Source organism: Ranitomeya variabilis, chromosome 4, assembly GCF_051348905.1.
Source record: "Ranitomeya variabilis isolate aRanVar5 chromosome 4, aRanVar5.hap1, whole genome shotgun sequence".
NCBI classification, from domain to species: Eukaryota; Metazoa; Chordata; class Amphibia; order Anura; family Dendrobatidae; genus Ranitomeya; species Ranitomeya variabilis.
The window spans coordinates 304,559,586-304,584,540 of NC_135235.1; the positions used below are offsets into that span (position 1 = coordinate 304,559,586).

General features: G+C 42.4%; 1 protein-coding gene and 1 long non-coding RNA gene across 10 annotated transcripts in view; one reads left to right on the top strand and one right to left on the bottom strand.

Annotated features, from left to right (window-relative positions):
• LOC143764607 (uncharacterized) overlaps positions 1-366 on the top strand; it is an 83,373-nt gene extending 83,007 nt beyond the window's left edge. The window contains exon 3 of the long non-coding RNA XR_013213231.1: positions 151-366. This is a non-coding gene — a long non-coding RNA (uncharacterized LOC143764607). The remainder of the gene's footprint in view (positions 1-150) is intronic.
• The window catches only part of ACOT7 (acyl-CoA thioesterase 7), a 218,064-nt gene that overhangs the window by 6,084 nt on the left and 187,025 nt on the right, over positions 1-24,955 (bottom strand). For all 9 annotated transcript variants that reach the window (XM_077250333.1, XM_077250334.1, XM_077250330.1 and 6 more), the window contains one exon: positions 22,539-22,723. In XM_077250333.1, coding sequence (XP_077106448.1) covers positions 22,539-22,723 — 185 coding nt within the window. The remainder of the gene's footprint in view (positions 1-22,538; positions 22,724-24,955) is intronic.

Sequence of the window (24,955 nt, forward strand, 5' to 3'; positions counted from 1 at the left end):
AAAATAGTCATTGTATGTGACCCATATCCATTATAAATGGTGTAATCTGACTGATACTGGATATGCTTTTCTAATTTTTTTTTAAATGTATTTTTGGATGGAGAAAATGGGGGTGGGATGATTTATTTTATTTATTTTTTTAACCCTTAGGTCTAACCCTATGAAGCTGGCACCTGACCTGTGTAAATTGAGATCGTCGCTTGAGCCTGTTCATTACAATTTCCATATGACGTAATGGTTCCTGATAAAGGGTTAAAAAGGATTGGGGTTTTGTGTTTCCAATCATATAAATTATGCATTTAAGAAGAAAAGAAAAAGGGAAACGGTACAAACCACCAAGGACTTCGAAACAGATCTGTCACTGGATTTCACAATCCAAACTGCATCGCAGTTTTAAATAAAAGTATTAAGTTTGATGAGACTGGTGTACTTACTTTGAAAATAAATTCCAAAATAGATTTAAAATGCCAATTATAAGATATGCAAATTGTCTTTTCAGAGAGGAAGAGGACTTGAACTCCAGTGTCACCTATAGGAAGTATCAATCCTAAAAGTCAGTATCAACCCTTTAACGAGCCTCGTCACATGACTTAAAATAAAAGCCCAAAACTTGATACTTCCTATAGGTGGCACTAGAGTTCTAGTCCTCATCCTCTCTAAAGAAACAATTTGCATATTTCCCTGAGGAGCATTGTGGCTTAAAAGTCTCCTCGCCTCGACATGTGATTTTATGCAAGGAGAAACGGTACCAGTGGGATTTTAAGATAAGCATTTTAAAAATCCATAGAAGAGAGCTCACGAGTCCACGTGTATCCAGTTCCTGCCCACCCTGCATGACTGACAGCTGCAGCTTGTTCTGAGCAGTGTGAGGTCAGCAGGAGAGTGGAGGGACAGTGAGGAGCAGTCTTTCAGGCTAGGTAGGTGGAGACTGAGTTTAAACTTTCAAATCAGATTAGACAGCCATTTTGACATAGATTATCAGAGTAATGGAAGGGTTGGAGGATCATTAGTGTGATCCAAACTATTATATCCCTCCATTCTTATACTACAACTCATACATAGGTTTATATATTCATTAACTGCACTAGAATCCTACCTGTGACGCAGCGTAGCTCACATGCTCCATATAAGTGGATGTTATACAGCGGCTCCTCGTAAGTGATGCCGCTATGCTAATGACGCCCGTGATCGAGCAGAAAGCCGTACATAGGTGGAACCTGGGACTATCACTTTCAGACCACGACATGTTTCAAAACACTGGAACCGGATGGATTAGCGTGATGGCAAAGCAGGGCCGAGCGAGAGACTATTGCATTGTCCCTGTATCTTTATGCTGCTGTCAAACAAGACGGCAGCACAAAGCACTAACCTTGGAGCGCGGCTGAGTGGGATGACAATGGCAAGTGAACTTGGAAGATCTTGTGATGAAGTGCGGAACAAGAACAGCAGATGTGTTTGGGAGTTAACTGGTGAAATCAATAGGATGGAAAAAGGTCAAGAAAAGTAGATTTATCGGAGAAGCAAAAACCAATATGACCTGAAATCCTTGAGGTGTGAAGACGAGAACGGGGTTTTCCTACCATAGACTTTTTTTTGGGACAACAATTTGTTAAGAGGCCCATACAGATTAGATTATTGTTGACCAGGCCGATCGATTTTGGTTGGACCATCTGATGTTTATGGGGTATCCCACCTCTAATCCGATGGCCAAATATCTTGGGAAAGAAAGATCGGCATCTTGGATTATATCATGTGATCCTGCAGCCAGAGGTGCATGACCACGGCTTATGCCTCTTCCTTTATTGAGTACACATACGTGCTGGGCCATGTACAGTGTCCACACGTGTGGAAATCAGAGAGAATCCACCTTGGTACTAGGTTCACATTGCGTTATGGCTGTACGTTAAACGGACTACGTTACACCGTGGCATAACGCGTTGTAATGTAGTCCGTTAACGCCGCCATTGAAAGCAATGTCTGACGCATCGCTAGCGCACGCCCACGATGGGCGTGCGCTAGGCGATGTGCCATCATTGAGTGACGGACCCGAGACGCGGGCTGCAGCGTTTCCGGGTCCGTCACTGCTAGCGCAGATGGAGCTAGCAGATGCTCCATCTGCGCTAGCGCTGTGCCAAAGTCGGCACTTGCGTTAGCGCAGTCCGTTAGCGTATGCGCTGAACGGACTGCACTAACGCAATGTGAACCTCACGCTTCTTTAAGCCCTACTAATCAGCGGTGCATGGTATAGCATTCTCCACTAGGGCGTATAAAGGGGGCCATCACTTTGACCTCCATATAACATTTACTGAGGCTTATGGAAAGAGGTTATCCTAATGGTCTAAGAATTGTGGCCCAAACTGTAGGATCCTCGTGGATATTGTGAATGGAAATGACCATTTGGACGGGTGAACTGGGCATGTATGAAAATAAAACAGTCCGAGAGAATCAGTCCAGTGATCACCCAAGTTGCTCTCCTCTTTGGCTAATATTAGGGGTATTCAAAGATTTCCGTAATTTGGGAAAATTGAATAACTGTCTTCATCGGACAACTTTTCGACTTCCCTTTTACAATCCAGGGTCACAGTCTGACAAATTGCACCTGACCAAGAATAGTATAGTACTGTATAATGGCCCTTTGATGTCTAGCTATCCAGTGGATGTCAGTAGGGTACTAACCACAGACCACCTCAATCCTGGTTCTCCGGAGAGTGAATTTAGTGTTTTATGTACATTGTAAAAAATACTAGGAAATACTATTCTTCTAAGGTTGAAATAGCGGCCTTCCCTGCTGGGCCAATGAACATTTGGCCCAGAGTAATACCCCAGACCCGTTTGTAATATGACAAATGAAAGCTCTGCTGCACAGACCACCTAAAGACGCACTTAAGGTTTATATAGAGAATATAACCCTCGTACAAGTTAGTTGGCTGAACCTGACAATTTTGGAGGGACTGGTGGACTACCGATGTGTATGGGGGGTCTCCAGACATTTCCTTAACAAATGTTGGGAGAAGAGACGGATCGCTTACTGAAATACTAATGCCTGGTCCTATTGTTTTCAGAAAAGAAAAGCCGCTGCCAAAGGAGTCTGGCTGCGTCTTTTTCCTCTCCGCCCATTAACAATACAGGAGGGCTTGGCTGAGCGGAGCGCTTATGTGCATGGGGGAGTTGGGAACATTCAGGTAACAGCTATTTCAAGAGCGTTTCCAGCTACTCTGTTCACCAAGTCCAGTACAGAATAAGTTGACCCTTCACAAGCCTATAATATAAACTGCATGCTTTCTCATATTGGACCTCTTGCTATAAATTACAGCAAATTAGTCATAGCTAAATATTGGAGGCTAATTATGTGTTCAAATCCCGTCATGGACCGAAAAGTTCTTGATCGCTATAACCTTCCCTTGTCAGCCTCCTAGACTAATACACCTTCCAAAAAAGATATTCCGCTCTCCCTATTATGCAATTTACATATCGTGTTAACAGCTGACGTCGCATTCTGCTGCGGTGTAAATTGGTCTGACCGGTCTGCTCTGCCTGGAAATATCAGCTTGTACAAATTGCTCATTTACATTCATGCCCCTGATAAATCCCTTGAAGATCCGCTTGGTGCAAGAGAGGACTCATTTTATAATCTATCAAATCTTGACAGAGTAACAAGGTTTCCATTACAAAACAGAAGTAGCAATTTGTGAGTTTGTGCAATTAACACATGGAAGGATTTGCTGGTGACGGCTTCACGTGGTGCAGTTGAGAGTCTCCACATCCCCTCCCTGAATAACTATCACCCCAAATACTGTAATATATCCCCTTAACGAAACGGCCAATTTCAATTTTTGCGCTTTCATTTTGTCCTTCCCTTTAACCCCCCTGAGATAACTTTTTTAAAATATTTTTCTGTCCACATAGACCTATGAGGGCTTGAGTTGTACTTTAGAATGACACCATTCAAAAACCACATGGAACTGTGTACCGGAAAATGGGAAAAAAACTCAAAGTGGGGAGAAATTGTGACTAAAATGCAATTCGGACATTGTTTTTTGGGAATTGTTTTTATGGTGTACATTTTGTGGTACAAATAACCTTATAATATGATTCAGCCCATAAGTACGATTACAGTGATACCAAACATGTCCAGAGTTTTTATTATTTTAGTGGTAAAAAAAAAATCTGAAGTTTGCAATAAACTTTTTAGGCTTTATGTCACTATTTTCCAGAGACATTTAACATTTTAATTTTTCTGTTGATGGAGCTGTGTGATGGCTTATTTTTTTTAAGATTTTGATTATTAACATATTTTTGAACGTGGCGATAACACACATGTATATGTATTGTAATGCAGAGGCGTTCACAAAGTGAGGTAAAGACGCAGTGACCCAGGTTAGCCCAACTTAAAAGGCCTTATTATGGCAACTTACAACAAAAAGGCAAATGTTACCCTCCGGATCACAGCCGGATTACCCATTACAGTCCGTAACAACATTCCGCTGATGTGGGTGAATGCACCACCGTATCACTCGGGTGTGCGTCTGTGGCTTTGCTTCTCTGGCCTGTGTTCAGACTGACAGACCTGTCCTACACAGAGCTTCCTACTCGGCGGCTTGCAAACAAAAACTGACTGACGGACTTAAACTGAAAGTTTAAATGTGAATCAGGGACATGGGCCACTCCCAAGACCCAGAGTGGAGGTAGAGATCCGCCCCACTACCAATCCTATAGATCTCTCCAAAAACAAAAGCCCAAGCCAGGTTTTCCTAAATCTGACCTGGTCAAATAGCTTGACCAAGGCCACACTTCCTTTTATTTTGTATTGTAACCACAGCTGTAGTTGGAATTACAATGCACTACAGCGGGTTCAATATGCCTCTATGCGCATCCTAGGAGACACATAGCGGCCCTCGCATATGATATAAAAATATATAAATCTACACACACACACACACATATATTATAATATTAATATATATATATATATATATATATATATATATATATATATATATATATATACACACACACACACACATACACACATGTATAAATATATTTATTTTTTAATGAGGGAAAGGGGGGTGATTTTAACTTATTTTTTTTTATTTTTCAGATTTTTTTTCACTTTTCTTAACAGTTCCCTTCATCTGATCGCTGTACATAGCACAAGCGATGATACAACTTTGCTGCATATAGCAAAAATCACGGGCTACAGACATGATTTCAGAGGAGCTCCATAATGACAAACACAGGGCTCTTCAGCAGACCCCCTACATAACAATCTATTGGCGACATGCGATTATGTCACGGGTGTGCCGATGGGCTCTTGAAAGGATGCAAACCTATGCCGGTGAGTGTTAAATGCCACTGTCAGTGTTTGACTACAGCATTTAACAGGCTAACAGTCACGGGTGGGCTCCTCTCCATGCACAGTTGTTATAGGCAGGTCCTGGTTTTAACACACAGCTATGATCTGCCGGTAGGGCGGGCTCACCCTATGAGCCTGCTCCATACACCGACTTCCGACTTGCGCTGAGCCTGCACTCCACTTATTACATGCACATCAGATTGTCCAAACTAGACGCTGAGTTGTTTTCTGCAGATAATCCCTTTCATCGTCAATAAGTGTCGCAGAGGTTGGTATCCTACAGATTAATCATGGATGATCTATCCTATGGCGATAAAATCTATACCCTTTACAGACTTTAGAGAAACTGAACTTTTTCTCTAGTGCCCTCCTAGGTTGTGCAGACAGACAAAAATACTGTAAAAATTGAAAACATTTTTCATTATATAACCAATAATTCTATAGTGTTGAGGAGATGACGAGTGACAGTTATCCTTTAATAAAATTCCAGTGTCTGGCTACTGCCACAAGGTAGTTCACATACGTACTCTTCTATACAGCGCCTATCAAGCCATTGACAATATCACTGGGTCATAGAAAACATCATCATTATCTTCTAGCTTATTTAATTTGATACTACAAATTACAAAAAAATAATTATTATTATTTACTATTATTATAAATAATAATCATAATGAATAATAATGAATATTTCTGGTGGTGTTATTATTTATCAGTATTTATTGTTAATATTTATTTACTGTTGATAATAGTACTAATAATAACAATAATAGTAATAATACTATTATTATTAATAATAATCACACTTTTTGCTTAGTTATAATAGTTTTTCCTTTTAGGTGAAAAAAAAAAAAAAAGGCCTGACAAACTGAATCCATGGTATGTAGCAGACATAGGACAAAAGTGCCAGTCTAGCTGTAGCCTAACAAATGCCAGTACCGTAGCTCGGAGGCACCCTAAAGTAATTTCTAGGTCACCAATCATTGCTGGAATAATCTGGCCTAATCTTTCCCTCGTCCTCTTCTTCATCGCCTCAGGACACAAACATCTTTCATGCAGAAACCAGAGCAACAGCAACGGCACGCAGCTCCCGAAAACCGGACAATGGGGTGGCCGCAAGACACCAGGTGAATCAACCTCAAGTAAATGAGAGGAAAAGGCGTTCTTAAAGGGGTTACTCCATCAGCTCACCCCCTTTTACGTCTCTCATTAGGGCATTTGGGCATGATAGAAGGGAGTCTCCAGGCTCACCAGCTCCTGACCATGTTACTAACCTCAATAGAGGCGCATGTTAACGTAACATCCAACAGCCGAAACGCGTTGACCTGGACCGGTGTGAAGTTGCGTGTAATTTTACATAATTTTCTATCCCTCTGAAAAAGCATTCATAATGTACATTCTGGGACTTTTGCCCAATGCATCCAGCCAAAAATTGTTCTTACTACTTAAAAAGCTGATCAAAAAAGTCTTCCCTTGCTGAAGACTGGCAGAAGTTCAATTTCCCTGCAGAAATACTACAGTGGACGGTGGGTCTTAGAAAGTGCCCCTTCATGGGGTGTCTGAACTAAAGAAAGGACAGTGAGATACTAATCAGAGGAGGGAGCGTTGTTAAACCATAACTCACATGATTTGTAGTCCGGGCAGTGATAATCTCCTGGTGATTAAACCTTCATTGTATGGAAACGGCACACAGCCTATCTGTGTCTCAGCCCCTATATTACCCTCTACTCAGATTATACAGAAAAAAACCTACTGGCAGATATTCCCTTTAACACAGGACCTCTTCTATGTAGATTATAAGCCCTTGCAAGCTGTGCCCTCTTTGGCATTGTACTTGCCTATCATGTGTAATTAAGGGTGATAATGATAATATCAACGCAGAATTTCTTTACAGGGTTTACGAAAAGAAGCTCTTAAAGGGAATCAGTCAGCAGGTTTTTGTTATGTAATCTGAGAGCAGTATGATGTAGGGGTAGAGACCCCTATTCCAGCAGTGTGTTATTTACTAAGCTGTGTTTTGCTGTTTCAACAAAAAAAAAACAGTTGTTTTATTAGCAAGAGATTATCACTACAGGACTAGGGGTCTTGTGCCTCTTGGTCCAACCACTCTCCCACCACTGATTAGAAGCTGTCAATTTTTTAATGTACACAGAAATCAGCCAATCAGTGGTGTGGGCGGGGTTGTATCACAACTGCTGCACCCACTAAACTAAGTGATACATAGCTGGAATCAGGATCTCTGTCCCTTCATGATGCTGCAGTAAAATTACACAGTAAAAATCTGCTGATAAATTCCTTTGAATGCTCCTGTGCATGATAGAATGGCTTGTTCCTGGCGCCCAAAGTAAATGTAAATTGTCCGCTATAAGGTTTAGAGCTGAAACAAAAAATTTCTAAAAAAAATCTAAAAAAAAAAATCAATATCTCCTTGATCTTGAATGCGCCCTTACAGGTTTCTTATTTATAGCAATTGTTCCATATCCCTTACAGATCATGTTTAATATTTATGAATATCTTTATTTCGGAGACACTATACAATAATGTCATGCACTTGCATCATTTTTCACAGACGTCTCAGATCCATGTTCGGACACTATAATTAGAGACGAGAGCCAGAAAATGACTGATGTTCCATTAGAATCATTTACAAAAATAGCACAGGCTAATGAGAGCTTTTTTTTGGTGCGGAGCCTATCAGGTACTTGATGAAAGGGATTCTAGGAAATGGGAAAAAGAAGGGAAAAAAGCTTTCCAACTGATGAGAATTTTAGAGTTTATCTTGTTATTAATCACTTGAAAAGTAAACGAAACATCTTCAAAGAGCTGAAACCGAGCTCCAATCAAGACAGATGAATGTTAAGAATGTATACATAGAACGAGAATGGATGACAGTCATTCACATAAAATATGTCCGCAGCTTAAATCCCACCAGACTCTTCCCAATGGATTCATGGAAGATTAATTATAATGAGCAAAAGGGTAAGAGTCAACTCTTGTTTTTTTTTTCTGTAAGCTGGAATGTAGGAAAAAATAAAAGCTAAAGGAGGCATTTAAGAAGACGTAGGCACAAGATCATAAGTAAAATGTCTGGTTTCGTAAAAAAAAAAATATTTTGCTCAAATTTCAATGAAGAAAGAGGATAGGGCCAATCTCATCTGGTCATAACCCACCATGGGACCTATAACTTTCCAAGTAAGGGTTCATGCAACCTCATTGTCCCTACAACATCAGGAAATATCATCAGGAACGGAAAACCAGAAGCATGTTGGTGTTCATGCCTTCCTATCACATAGTAGACATGGGTGGTCCAGATACCTCCACCATTCTTTGGTCATGTTTCATGAGCGGAAAGTGAACTATGACATCTTTACATCCGAGGAAGGAGGAAAGGGTGTATCATCATGGACTTCAAAGCGACAGGTGCCTACACTCTACCTACAAAAAGCACCGCTTTCCTCCATACAGGGTTTGCACACCACCTGGACCCAATGACATCCAATTCTATTTGATGGTGAAGAAGCTGTCTGAATCTTCACAACTACCAAGAAGAGGAGTCATAAAGTCATGTCATTCAGTGGTGAACCATTATGGGCCATAAAGCTGAAGACATCTGTACTCTACCAGTATCAGTCATGTCAACAGTCACCCAAGGCAACAGAACAAGAATAACGGGGCTTGCTGGTGTCCAATACTTCCATTTGTAGGAGCCATGTATGGTCCAGAGGCCTCCACGTTATTTGTTGAGGGAGCTATACTGTAGCTTCAAACTTCCTATTAAGAAGGGTAATAAAGCTAACCTAAATTTTATGACCTAACATTATGGGCCCCTATAAAACGCACTACTTTTCATTAACATCCATCTAATAAGTTAACCAAAGCGTCCTCAATGAAAAGAATTTTATGAGTATTGGGAATCCTTTGTATCATTACGAGCGTATTAAGTCACCTTCTTCTTCTCCAGCCCTTTTATTTCCTGGATGGAGCTAGTACAATGGTAATGATTTAATTAGTTTTAGCACTTTCTTAGGTGATGAAGCGTGTCTCCTATTATAGACTCTTAAAGCCTTTACTTCTAATATATATTCTTAGGAGGTGTGCAGATACTTGTGAAGTGCATGTAACAGAAGTCAGATTCTCAATGGCTCTTATCAGCTTAATTAGACATTTCTTAAATAGGTTAATATTTTAATTTTACTAAATGTGTTCTAGATAAAATGATAGGACCATTCAACACAATTTTTTTGTATTATTGTAGTTGTATTCTTGTACATAGGGACAGTATTACAGGAGTTATATTCTTGTACATAGGGGCAGTATTATAGTAGTTATATTCTTGTACATAGGAGGCAGTATTATAGTAGTTATATTCTTGTACATAGGAGCAGTATTATAGTAGTTATATTCTTCTACATAGGAGCAGTATTATAGTAGGTATATTCTTGTACATAGGGGCAGTATTATAGTAGTTATATTCTTGTATATAGGGGCAGTATTATAGTAGTTATATTCTTCTACATAGGAGCAGTATTATAGTAGGTATATTCTTGTACATAGGAGCAGTATTATAGTAGTTATTATTCTTGTACATGGGAGGTATTATAGTAGTTGTATGCTAGTACATAGGGGGCAGTATTATACTGCAGTTGCACAGATACACTATATGGAGAAAAGTATTTGGAAATAAAACTCAATCATTGAACTCAGTTTTATCCTTAGGTTCTCCTGTCAGAGGTGTGTAACATCCATTAGCCCGCCATGCCATCTGTCTTTATAGACATTTGTGAAAAAATAGCTTGTTCTTAAGACCTCACTAATACTAGTGAGTCCAGTAGTAGGAGCCACCTGTGTAACAAGTCCGTTTATCACATTTCATCCCTCCTCTTTATCACCCTTGACCGGTGAAACACATTAAGTGAAAAAAAAAACAGCCAAGAAGCGGAGACCATGTAAAGTAAGGGCAAGGTCACCGAGAGCTGAGGAACAGAGGCAGAAAAGTCACCACTGCTTTGCTGATTCCATAATTGAAGAATCCAATCCTTCTCTGGTATTAATATCAGGACACTGCAACCCCGCCAGGAGCTTCACGGCCCAGCAGCTGCACACAAGCCTCACATCACCAAGCCCAATGCCAAGCGTTATATGGAGTGGTGTAAAGCCAACGCAACTGGAGCAGTGAAAACATGTTCTGTGGAGTGATGGATCACACTCTCTATCTGGCATCTGATGGATGAGTCTGGGTTTGGTGAATTCCAGGAGAACGTTACTCGCCTGACTGCATTGAACCAGATGTAAAGTTTGATGGAGGGATTACTTTTTCAGGGGTTGACCTAGACCCCTTAGTGGACATTTTGGACAATTATAGCTTCCAGGTTAGTGGTACAGATAACGGAAGACCCTTTTCTGTTCCCAATAATGGTACACAAAACCGTGTCCATAAAAGTATGGTCAGGGGAGTTAGGTGTGAAAGAACATGACCAGCCGCACAGAACCCAGTCTTCGTGGAAGAACTAGAGCGAAGATTGTGAGCCCGACCTCTCCCCAACATCAGGGTCTGACCTCACAAATGTTCTTCTGGATGAAGGGGCAAAAATTCCCACAGACACTTCCAAAGCCTTGTGGAAAACCTTCCAAGAAGAGCTGAAGCTACTATATCTACAAAGGGACCAACTCCATATTAATGCAGATGAATGTAGACCGGGAGGTCAGAGAAGCTTTGTAGATGTAATGTTAGGGGGGACGACAATACTTTTGTCCATATCGTGTATTTCCTGAAATGACTCCGTCCTCAGATTATTCTTCTGAAGTGAAAAGCATATTAATAGTTCCCAATTATGCTACTAATGTCTACTCCAGCATTTTGTCATCGATTATTTATTGCATTGGTGGAGAGCGGAGTCTACCACTGATTTATGAGCTGTGTCCTTGTTATGGAGGCCTGAGGGATTCTATGTTATGCTGGATGAATTTTAATGAAGCTCACAGTCGTGTATTTATAGCCCGGGTATGTTTGCATTGTAAGATCTCCTGTCTCATAAAAATACACGTATAATCCCGAAACGCAAATGACGTGAACTGCTGAAAGATTCTACCTATGGAACGGAGAGAAAGTAAGGAAGTTCCTTAAAGGACATGTCCTCTACAACAAAAAAAAAAAAACTACACCGGTTCTTCAGTAAATGTTTTATCAGGTTTTGTTTAGTTAGTGACTAGGTAGACAATTTTTTACAGTGGCATGTAAAAGTTTGGGCACCCCTGGTCAAAATTACTTTTCTTGTGAACAGTTAAGCAAGTTGAAGATTAAATGATCAGTAAAACGTTTAAAATTAAAGATGACACATTTCCATTGTATTTTAGGCAGAAAAAAATAAAAATAAATATACAGTGGGGCAAAAAAGTATTTAGTCATCCAGCAATAGTGCAAGTTCCACCACTTAAAAAGATGAGAGGCGTCTGTAATTTACATCATAGGTAGACCTCAACTATGGGAGACAAACTGAGAAAAAAAAATCCAGAAAATCACATTGTCTGTTTTTTTATCATTTTATTTGCATATTATGGTGGAAAATAAGTATTTGGTCAGAAACAAACAATCAAGATTTCTGGCTCTCACAGACCTGTAACTTCTTCTTTAAGAGTCTCCTCTTTCCTCCACTCATTACCTGTAGTAATGGCACCTGTTTAAACTTGTTATCAGTATAAAAAGACACCTGTGCACACCCTCAAACAGTCTGACTCCAAACTCCACTATGGTGAAGACCAAAGAGCTGTCAAAGGACACCAGAAACAAAATTGTAGCCCTGCACCAGGCTGGGAAGACTGAATCTGCAATAGCCAACCAGCTTGGAGTGAAGAAATCAACAGTGGGAGCAATAATTAGAAAATGGAAGACATTCAAGACCACTGATAATCTCCCTCGATCTGGGGCTCCACGCAAAATCCCACCCCGTGGGGTCAGAATGATCACAAGAACGGTGAGCAAAAATCCCAGAACCACGCGGGGGGACCTAGTAAATGAACTGCAGAGAGCTGGGACCAATGTAACAAGGCCTACCATAAGTAACACACTACGCCACCATGGACTCAGATCCTGCAGTGCCAGACGTGTCCCACTGCTTAAGCCAGTACATGTCCGGGCCCGTCTGAAGTTTGCTAGAGAGCATTTGGATGATCCAGAGGAGTTTTGGGTGAATGTCCTATGGTCTGATGAAACCAAACTGGAACGGTTTGGTAGAAACACAACTTGTCGTGTTTGGAGGAAAAAGAATACTGAGTTGCATCCATCAAACACCATACCTACTGTAAAGCATGGTGGTGGAAACATCATGCTTTGGGGCTGTTTCTCTGCAAAGGGGCCAGGATGACTGATCCGGGTACATGAAAGAATGAATGGGGCCATGTGTCATGATCTCTGCAGGCAGAGATCATAGCAAGCCTATAGAGGGACAAGCTCTCGGAAGATGGAACTATACTGACCATGAACTAAGCCTGCCGCGCAACTAGAAATAGCCAGGTAGCATTTCCTATTTATCGCTAGATGCCCAGCTCTGGCCTAAGACCTAAATAGCTAGCATAGGGAAATATAAGACCTGGCTCACCTCTAGAGAAATATTCCAAAGAAGACAGTAGCCCCCCACATATAATGACGGTGAGTTCAGATGAAACAACAAACGCAGCAGGAAAATAGTCTTAGCAAATTTGAGGTCCGCTTACTAGATAGCAGAAGACAGATAGTATACTTTCATGGTCAGCAGAAAAACACTAACAAAACACCATCCAGAGATTACCTTAAACTCTGGCATTAACTCATAACGCCAGAGTAGCAATCCCTGATCAACGAGAGCTTTCCAGACACAGTAACAAAACTTCAGCTGTGAACTGGAACAAATAGGCAAAACAAAACATGGACAAAAGTCCAACTTATCTAGTAGTTGTCTAGAAGCAGGAACAAGCACTGAGAGGCATCAGATAACATTGTTGACCGGCAAGAAACCACCAGAGAAATGAGCTTAAATAGCGACACCCACTACTGATGGAATCAGGTGAAACAGGAAAGAGGATGACAAGTCCAATTCCACAAGCGGCCACCGGGGGAGCCCAGAATCCAAATTCACAACAGTACCCCCCCCTCAAGGAGGGGGCACCGAACCCTCACCAGATCCACCAGGGCGACCAGGATGAGCCCTATGGAAGGCACGAACAAGATCAGAAGCATGAACATCAGATGCATTGACCCAAGAATTATCCTCCTGGCCGTAACCCTTCCAGTTGACCAGATACTGGAGTTTCCGTCTGGAAACACGAGAGTCCAAAATTTTCTCCACAACGTACTCCAACTCACCCTCAACCAACACCGGAGCAGGAGGCTCAACTGAAGGTACAACAGGTACCTCATACCTGCGCAATAACGACCGATGAAAAACGTTATGAATGGAAAAGGACGCAGGGAGGTCCAAACGGAAAGAAACAGGATTAAGAATCTCCAATATTCTATAAGGGCCGATGAACCGAGGTTTAAACTTAGGAGAAGAGACCCTCATAGGGACAAAACGAGAAGACAACCACACTAAATCTCCAACACAAAGCCGAGAACCAACACGACGATGACGGTTGGCAAAACGCTGAGTCTTCTCCTGGGACAACTTCAAATTGTCCATAACCTGCCCCCAGATGTGATGCAATCTCTCCACCACCGCATCCACTCCAGGACAATCCGAGGATTCCACCTGACCGGAGGAAAATCGAGGGTGAAACCCCGAATTACAGAAAAACGGGGACACCAAGGTGGAAGAACTGGCCCGATTATTGAGGGCGAACTCTGCCAATGGCAAAAAAGCAACCCAATCATCCTGGTCAGCAGAGACAAAACACCTCAGATATGTCTCAAGGGTCTGATTAGTCCGCTCGGTCTGGCCATTAGTCTGAGGGTGAAAAGCAGATGAAAAAGACAAATCTATGCCCATCCTAGCACAGAATGCCCGCCAAAATCTAGACACAAATTGGGTACCTCTGTCAGAAACAATATTCTCAGGAATACCGTGCAATCGGACAACATTCTGAAAAAACAGAGGAACCAACTCAGAAGAAGAAGGCAACTTGGGCAGAGGAACCAAATGGACCATTTTAGAGAAACGGTCACAGACCACCCAGATGACAGACATCTTCTGGGAAACAGGCAGATCTGAAATAAAATCCATCGAGATGTGTGTCCAAGGCCTCTTAGGAATAGGCAAGGGCAACAGCAGTCCGCTAGCCCGAGAACTACAAGACTTGGCCCGAGCACAAACGTCACATGACTGCACAAAGACTCGCACATCTCGTGACAGAGAAGGCCACCAGAAGGATCTTGCCACCAAATCCCTGGTACCAAAAATTCCGGGATGAGCTGCCAATGCAGAAGAATGTACCTCAGAGATGACTCTGCTGGTCCAATCATCCGGAACAAACAGTCTATCAGGCGGACAACGATCCGGTCTATCCGCCTGAAACTCTTGCAAGGACCGCCGCAGATCAGGAGAAACGGCCGACAAAATTACTCCCTCCCTAAGGATACCTGTGGGTTCAGAATTACCAGGAGAGTCCGGGTCAAAACTCCTAGAAAGGGCATCTGCCTTAACATTCTTAGAACCCGGTAGGTATGACACCACAAAATTAAAGCGAGAAAAAAATAAAGACCAGCGCGCCTGTCTAGGATTCAGGCGTCTGGCAGTCTCAAGATAAATCAAATTTTTGTGGTCAGTCAATACCACCACCTGATGCCTAGCCCCCTCGAGCCAATGGCGCCACTCCTCAAACGCCCACTTCATGGCCAAAAGCTCCCGATTCCCAACATCATAATTCCGCTCTGCGGGCGAAAATTTGCGAGAAAAGAAGGCACAAGGCCTAATGACGGAGCAGTCGGAACCTTTCTGCGACAACACTGCCCCAGCTCCGATCTCCGAAGCGTCAACCTCAACCTGAAAAGGCAGATTCACATCAGGCTGACGCAACACAGGGGCAGAGGCAAAACGGCGCTTAAGCTCCTGAAAGGCCTCTACAGCATGAGGGGACCAATTAGCAACATCAGCGCCTTGTCTGGTCAAATCAGTCAGTGGTTTAACGACATCCGAAAAACCAGCAATAAATCGGCGGTAAAAGTTGGCAAAGCCCAAAAATCTCTGAAGACCCTTAAGAGAGGAGGGCTGAGTCCAGTCACAAATAGCTTGCACCTTGACGGGATCCATCTCAATGGAAGAGGGAGAAAAAATATACCCCAAAAAGGAAATTTTCTGGACCCCAAAAACGCACTTAGACCCCTTCACACATAAAGAATTAGACCGCAGAACCTGAAAAACTCTCCTGACCTGCTGGACATGAGAGTCCCAGTCATCAGAAAAAATCAGAATATCATCCAGATATATTATCATAAATTTATCCAGAAAATCGCGGAAAATATCATGCATAAAAGACTGGAAAACTGAAGGGGCATTAGAAAGACCAAAAGGCATGACCAAATACTCAAAGTGGCCCTCGGGCGTATTAAATGCGGTCTTCCACTCATCCCCCTGCCTGATCCGCACCAAATTATACGCCCCACGAAGATCAATTTTAGAGAACCACTTAGCACCCTCTATACGAGCAAACAAATCAGTAAGCAATGGCAATGGGTATTGATACTTAACAGTGATCTTATTCAGAAGCCGATAATCAATACATGGTCTCAAAGAGCCGTCTTTTTTTGAGACAAAGAAAAACCCAGCTCCCAAGGGAGAAGAAGATGGACGAATATGTCCCTTTTCCAAAGACTCCTTTATATATTCCCGCATAGCAGCATGTTCCGGCACAGACAAATTAAACAAACGACCCTTTGGATATTTACAACCCGGTATCAAATCTATGGCACAATCGCACTCACGGTGCGGAGGTAACGACCCAAGCTTGGGTTCGTCAAAGACGTCTTGATAATCAGAGAGGAACTCAGGGACTTCAGAGGGAATGGACGACGAAATAGAAACCAAAGGTACGTCCCCATGAATACCCTTACATCCCCAGCTCAACACAGACATTGCTCTCCAGTCCAAGACTGGGTTGTGAGACTGCAACCATGGCAATCCCAGTACCAAATCGTCATGTAAATTATACAGCACCAGGAAACGAATAATCTCCTGGTGATCCGGATTGATACGCATGGTTACTTGTGTCCAGTATTGTGGTTTATTATTAGCCAATGGGGTGGAGTCAATCCCCTTCAGAGGAATAAGAGTCTCCAAAGGCTCTAAATCAAAACCACAACGATTGGCAAAGGACCAATCCATAAGACTCAGAGCGGCGCCAGAGTCAACATAGGCGTCCGTGGCAATGGATGACAAAGAGCAAATCAGGGTTACAGACAAAATAAACTTAGACTGAATGGTGCCAATGGAAACAGACTTATCAAGCTTCTTTGTACGCCTAGAGCATGCCGATATAACATGAGTAGAATCCCCACAATAGAAACACAATCCATTCTTCCGTCTAAAATTCTGTCGCTCGCTCCTGGACAGAATTCTATCACACTGCATACTTTCTGGCGTCTTTTCCATAGACACCGCCAGATGGTGCACCGGTTTGCGCTCCCGCAGACGCCTATCAATCTGAATAGCCATTGTCATGGACTCATTCAGACCTGCAGGCAAAGGGAACCCCACCATAACATCCTTAACGGCATCAGAGAGACCTTCTCTGAAAGTTGCCGCCAAGGCGCACTCATTCCACTGAGTAAGCACAGACCATTTACGGAATTTTTGGCAGAAAACTTCAGCTTCGTCTTGCCCCTGAGATAGTGCCATCAAAGTTTTTTCTGCCTGAAGTTCCAAATGAGGTTCCTCATAAAGCAAGCCCAAGGCCAGAAAAAACGCATCCACATCGCGTAACGCAGGATCCCCTGCTGGCAATGAGAAGGCCCAATCTTGAGGGTCACCCCTGAGCAAGGAAATCACAATCCTAACCTGCTGAGCAGGGTCTCCAGCTGAACGAGACTTCAGGGACAAATAAAGCTTACAATTATTTCGGAAATTCTGGAAGCTAGCTCTATTCCCTGTGAAGAACTCCGGCAAAGGAATTCTCGGCTCAGATACCGGAGCATGTACCACAAAATCTTGTAAATTTTGTACTTTCGTGATGAGATTATTCAAACCCGCAGTTACACTCTGGAGATCCATTATTGTCAGGTGCACACAGAGCATACAGAGATTAGGAGGAGAGAGAGAAAAAAGACTGCAGCAAGGCAGACTGGAGGAAAAAAAAAAAAAAAAAAAAAAATTCCAGCAGACTTCTTATAACTCTCCTTTCTCAACCTGGGTCTTTAACACTTTATTGGCCGGTCAAACTGTCATGATCTCTGCAGGCAGAGATCATAGCAAGCCTATAGAGGGACAAGCTCTCGGAAGATGGAACTATACTGACCATGAACTAAGCCTGCCGCGCAACTAGAAATAGCCAGGTAGCATTTCCTATTTATCGCTAGATGCCCAGCTCTGGCCTAAGACCTAAATAGCTAGCATAGGGAAATATAAGACCTGGCTCACCTCTAGAGAAATATTCCAAAGAAGACAGTAGCCCCCCACATATAATGACGGTGAGTTCAGATGAAACAACAAACGCAGCAGGAAAATAGTCTTAGCAAATTTGAGGTCCGCTTACTAGATAGCAGAAGACAGATAGTATACTTTCATGGTCAGCAGAAAAACACTAACAAAACACCATCCAGAGATTACCTTAAACTCTGGCATTAACTCATAACGCCAGAGTAGCAATCCCTGATCAACGAGAGCTTTCCAGACACAGTAACAAAACTTCAGCTGTGAACTGGAACAAATAGGCAAAACAAAACATGGACAAAAGTCCAACTTATCTAGTAGTTGTCTAGAAGCAGGAACAAGCACTGAGAGGCATCAGATAACATTGTTGACCGGCAAGAAACCACCAGAGAAATGAGCTTAAATAGCGACACCCACTACTGATGGAATCAGGTGAAACAGGAAAGAGGATGACAAGTCCAATTCCACAAGCGGCCACCGGGGGAGCCCAGAATCCAAATTCACAACAGCCATGTATCGTGAGATTTTGAGTGCAAACCTCCTTCCATCAGCAAGGGCATTGAAGATGAAACGTGGCTGGGTCTTTCAACATGACAATGATCCAAAGCACACCGCCAGGGCAACGAAGGAGTGGCTTCGTAAGAAGCATTTCAAGGTCCTGGAGTGGCCTAGCCAGTCTCCAGATCTCAACCCTATAGAAAACCTTTGGAGGGAGTTGAAAGTCCGTGTTGCCAAGCGAAAAGCCAAAAACATCACTGCTCTAGAGGAGATCTGCATGGAGGAATGGGCCAACATACCAACAACAGTGTGTGGCAACCTTGTGAAGACTTACAGAAAACGTTTGACCTCTGTCATTGCCAACAAAAGATATATTACAAAGTATTGAGATGAAATTTTGTTTCTGACCAAATACTTATTTTCCACCATAATATGCAAATAAAATGATAAAAAAACAGAATGTGATTTTCTGGATTTTTTTTTCTCAGTTTGTCTCCCATAGTTGAGGTCTACCTATGATGTAAATTACAGACGCCTCTCATCTTTTTAAGTGGTGGAACTTGCACTATTGCTGACTGACTAAATACTTTTTTGCCCCACTGTATGTGTATATATTATATATATATATATATATATATATATATATATACATACATACATACATACATATACATACACACACATATACACAAACATACACACATCCAATAGATAGATAGATAGATAGATAGATAGATAGATAGATAGATAGATAGATAGTCATATTTTACATTTTATAAATTACAAAAATGAAAATGGGTTGATGTAAAAAGTTTGGGCACTCTTAGATTTGTGTACTCAGATAAATTTGACTAAGGTTTCAGACCTTAATTAGTCTGTTAGGGTTATGGCTTGTTCACCATCATCGTTAGGGAAGGCCAGGTGATGCAAATTTCCCAGCTTTATAAAAACCCAGCCTCCTCTAACCTTGTGCCAAAAAACTGCAGCCATGGGTTCTTCTAAGCAGCTGCCTAGCATTCGGAAAATGGTGGAAGCCCACAAAGCAGGAGAAGGCTATTAGAAGATAGCAAAGCATTTTCAAGTTGCCCTTACCTCGGTTCAAAATGTAATTAAGAAATGGCAGTTAGCAGGAACAGTGGAGGTCAAGATTCTTTCTGAAAGACCAAGCAACATTTCAGTGAAAGCTGCTTGTGGGATTGCAAAGAGGTAAATCAGAAGCCCAGCTTAACTGCAAAAAACCTACAGAAAAAATTAGTAGTTAGTGGAGTTGTGGTATATTAATTCTGCTGTTCAGGGACACCTGCACAAATATGGCATTCATGCAAAAATTATCAGAAGAAAACCTCTCCTGCATCCTCCCCATAAAATTCAGCGTCAGAAGTATGCAAAAGAACATCTAACAAGCCTGGTCTTGTGGATAGAGGAGGCTAAAATAGAACTCTAAGTCTTTAGCCACAATGATCACAAGGCATGTGTGGAGAAAAAAAAGGGGCACAGAATTTCAGGAAAAGAACATCTCGCCAACCAGTAGGCATGGGAGTGGATCAATCAAGCATTGGGGTTGTGCAGCCAATGGCGCAGGGAACATTTCACGGATAGAAGAAACAATGGATTCAATGACATTTCCACATATTCTTGATGCAATTCTTGATGCAAATATAACATGATCTGTAAAAAAGCTGAAGTTGAAAAGAGGATGGCTTCTACTAATGGATAATGATCCCAAACACACGTCAAAATTCACAATAGACGACCTCAAAAGGCGCAAGCTGAAGGTTTTACAATGGAAACTCACAGAACTGGAAGAGTTTTCCAAGGAAGAATGGATGAAAATCCCTCAAACAAGAATCGAAAGACTCTTGTCTGGCTAAAAAAAGTGTTTACAAGCTGTGATACTTGTAAACGGAGTGCTACTAGGTGCTAACCAAACAGGGGACCAAACGTTTGCATTTGTCCATTTTCATTTCTGTAATTTTTAAAACGTAAAAGATGAAAATATAATTTTTGGGGGGCTAAAATACAAAGGAAATGTGTCATTTTTAACTTTAGGCCTTTTAGAGATCATTTTATCTTCAACTTGCGTTATTGATCACAATAACAGTAATCTTGACCAGGGGTGCCCAAACATTTACATGCCAGTGTAGATGCATGTTCTGCGTTCATATAAGGGTACGTTCCCACGTTCAGGATTTGCTGCTGTTTTGACTCTGCGTATTTACGCAGCGCCAAAACCGCAGCGACCAGATGTTTCAGCATAGAGGAAGGGATTTCTACAAATAGTGTGTATAGAGATGTTTTACATTGTTAGTATGAAGCTGTAGTCTACCCAGCCACAGGTAACTGGCAGAGACAGGGAGAATTGTGATACAGTTAATGTTTGGGAATAGCCCACGGTGGGAGGGGCTGGTACCAAGGAAGTCAGATTACTTCCAGAAAGAGGAACTAAGAAGTTGGAGAGCAAAGAGCAAGCAGTGCTGCCAAAGGGAGATTCACAGCTAGAAAGACGGGAACTGATAGAGACATAGTGGCCTTCCACCTTAAAGGGGACCATGGAAAGGATGACGTGTCACGTGAAACCTTGAGCTTGATAAATGCTGAAGAGGACTGAGACTGAGGGATTAGTGAGGGTCCTGAGCAGTGGATCCGGGGCGGCCAAAGTGATAGGACCTGGAACCACTGAGTGGGTGCAGAGAAACTCATTGAACAGTACTGTGGTGACAAGTTAGGCTGTGACAAAGTAATGCAAAGCAGTGTGCTATACCGGCCCTGGAGAACACTACAGTGGAAGGATGAGGTCTGCGAGAAGGCTTCTTGCTGTGAATGAAACGTGCTTCAGACTGTGTAGTCACTATTCCTTGTACATAACTTTTATTAAGTTCAGTAAAGTTCCCATGTTTGCAGGAAGTCTGCTTCATTAATCTGTGGAATTCGTGGTTCTGGCCAGCCAATACCATCGGCTACTGGTGGTCTATATGGGCACAAGGCCCTCAAAACACTAACTCCCAGTCAGGACCCACAATTCTCTGTAACGTCCCTGGGTGTTGGACACATGACACTCGCCTACGGCTACCACCCCGGTCACCGTTACATTTGCACACAAAAAAGTAGACGAACTTCTTTTGTTTCATGAAATCCACATGTTCATAGACACAGTTGTTAGACCCCGATACTATCTTTTATATTGAGATGTGTAATGAGGAAGAGCAGGGTGAGCTGTGACATCGACTATTGTGATTGGTGGATCCTGTATCATCTACTGTATATAGAGGTGTTATCAGTCATTGTACAGGAGGAGGAGGAGGTGAGATGTGACATCACCTATTGTGATTGGTGGATCCTGTGTTATCTACTGGATATAGAGGTGTTATCAGTCATTGTACAGGAGGAGGTGAGCTGTGACATCACCTATGGTGATTGGTGGATCCTGTGTCATCTACTGAATATAGAGGTGTTATCAGTCATTGTACAGGAGGAGGAGGTGAGCTGTGACATCACCTATTGTGAATGGTGGATCCTGTGTCATCTACTGTATATAGAGGTGTTAACAGTCATTGTACAGGAGGGGGACGTGAGCTGTGACATCACCTGTTGTGATAGGTGGATCCGGTGTCATCAGCAATGTATGGAGGTGTTACTTCTCATTTCAGAGCCACCATAACAGTAGAAAATAGTAAGAACGGTCCTAGGAGCGTTGGAAATGAGACCAAAGGGATTTTAGTGTTAAACCACAACGCGTTTCAACGGTTAAACCGTTTTCATCAGGTTGGGGTTCAACACTAAAATCCTTGTTTTGGTCTCATTTCCAACGCTCCTAGGACTGTTATTACTATTTTCTACTACATTTTGTATCCTCCTAGGAGGTTAACGGCTGGAGCTGCGGTGGACCTTTTGTCTTCAATTTTAACAGTGACCCTCACAGCGCTCCCTAGTGACCTCTTTCTTTTCCCTTGAATTTAAACCCTAACAGTGAGTGTCACCAGAACTAGAGGAGGTCTAGAGGAGCTTGGTGATAACCCTCAGCGGCAGTAATGGATGACATACTGGTTGTTGTGCAAGTTTCCTTAGAAGCGGAGGAGACTTTTTAAAAACTTGACAGTAGAGGATGATTAGAAATGGGACATTGCACTCACCACAATCTGAGGAACAGGCAGAGGTTTTGCCTCCTTGCTGAGAGAGACAAAAGTGAAGAAAGCGCTTACTGCCCTGTATCGTTCCTGGGTATCACCAACTAGGGGGTCTGCGTCCACAAACACTTCGATCTCCATGGATTTGTTACTGGTGAATGTTATACGGCCAGACACGGTAATGATGCAACCTGAAGGACAGAGAAGATGTGTGATTATCACACGCACAGCGGCCATGCTATATTCAATATATTGCTATTATCAGTCAAAAACGACCATAGATGATGTGTACAATATTGCAACCATTTATATTGGCAATAGCAATTTTGCAAACAGTCTTGTTGTGGCCTGAGCTATAAGGCACCTTTGGCAGCGACAGCAGTCCTGTGACCAAAGTTAGCTCGGTACCACTGCTACATACAAGTGAAATGATCGCATTGTGACAAGTATACTACCACGACGAGCAAGTCACACAACATCCATCCGAATCTGACTTTTTGCAATTTGCTTGTCGCAGCAGTATAGGTGTCCCAATGCGACCAATTCACTTGTTTAGCACAGCGATGTAGCAGAGGCACTGAACGACCTCTGGTTGCACCACGGCGAAAGTCACAATATAGTCCTACCCATGAAAGTCAAACATTTGGTGCCTACAACTTGCATGTAAACCCAGGGTGGGAAATATTTTTTTCTGCCAAGGGCCATTTGGATATACCGCCCCTCGGGGGCCGTACAAACTGTGCGCTAACTCCGCCCACAAGGTACCTCATGATGCTGTCAGGACCTAATCTTTCATTGCAGGCGACTCAGCGTTCAGTAGTGAATAGTGATGAGCGAGTATACTCGTTGCTCGGGTTTTCCCGAGCACGCTCGGGTGGTCTCCAAGTATTTATGACTGCTCAGAGATTACGTTTTCATCGCCTCAGCAGCATGATTTACAGCTATTAGCCAGCTTGATTACATGTGGGGATTCCCTAGCAACCAGGCAACCTCCACATGTACTCAGCCTGGCTAATAGCTGTATAGCTGTAAATCATTCAGCTGCCGTGATGAAAACTAAATCTCCAAGCACTAACAAATACTCGGAGACCACCCGAGCGTGCTCTAGAAAACATGAGCAACGAGTATACTTGCTCATCACTAGTACCGAACACTGCGTGTGCTCACAGAGAAAGAAGGAATTAATGGGCAGGCGACCGGCAAAATACAGCTGCGGAATCTGCTCGGGAGGCGACTAAAAGGTCATCGTAAATGGCCCATGGGTCGGAGGTTCCCCACACCTAATGTAAACCCATGTTTCTCTAGGGTTACCCGTTTGTAGTGTGACATTGCAGTAAGGTGTCCATCTACCTCCTCCGTCCCATGTACTTGCTAATTTGCACACAATAGAAAAGAAAAATACAGTAGATGGATTAAACTGTATAACTGGGACGAGCGCTATTCATTGTTTTAAGGGATAGTTCTGGTCCCCATGTCATTCAATGAGGCAGTGTGGCCGTGCATATGTCGGATTTTTGCCTACAAGGAAAAAAAAATCGTAGCATGCAATTTGCTTTCAATATCAGATCGCACCCTTCCAATCAAGTCTATGGTTCGGTGGAAAACATCAGACTGCAGGCAGATGACGTCTGATTTCCATGGACAGATTGAATGGAGAAACTCTTTTTTCTCCTCGTTTTAAAAAAATGTGATCACCTGCCAAACTCCAATCAGAGTGATTAGCATAATCAGACCAATTTTCTTGAAGGAGAGACAAAATGGCGGTGTGACTCTAGCCTAATACATGACTGCAGGAGCAGACTACAAAGCAGTTGTAGTCTGTTGCCATGGAAATACATAGGTCTGCAGAGGAACTGTATACAGCAAATAGTAGAATATTTTTAGTCATCTTAGAGTTCCTTTATTTTAGTTTTTTTTATTTATTTATTTTTTAATGTTTGAATTAAACAATCTACTAGCAAACGTATATCCACCCTTATAAAAACCCTTTTAGTAATTTATTCACAGATGTTCTACCCTTGATAGTGGTTCCCGGGGGGTGAAAGAGAGACAACTATTATCTCGAGTGATATTTTACGCAAGTAATAGGAAGGAGAACCATCCAGCCATCCAGAATGCCCGATCATCTGTCATGAGATTATCAGTTTTCTTGCGCTTCACGTTAGTACAATGTAATGTTCGGAAACTTTAAACATTAGACATGTGGCTATGAAAAGAGCAAAATTAGTCAAGCCTGAAATGTCTGCCAAAAAATCCTGCCTTCTCCAGGGCATTTTAATATATTTAGAAGCGGCTCCTTGCATGGTATAGCGGTAGCAATCTGTGCCGCTCGCTTTCTCCCGCAGCGTTTCGCCGACCTCTCCATACAGCAGCGGCCGGATTCCTGTTTGCTGGCAGACATAACTCTAGATGCATTACTGTAT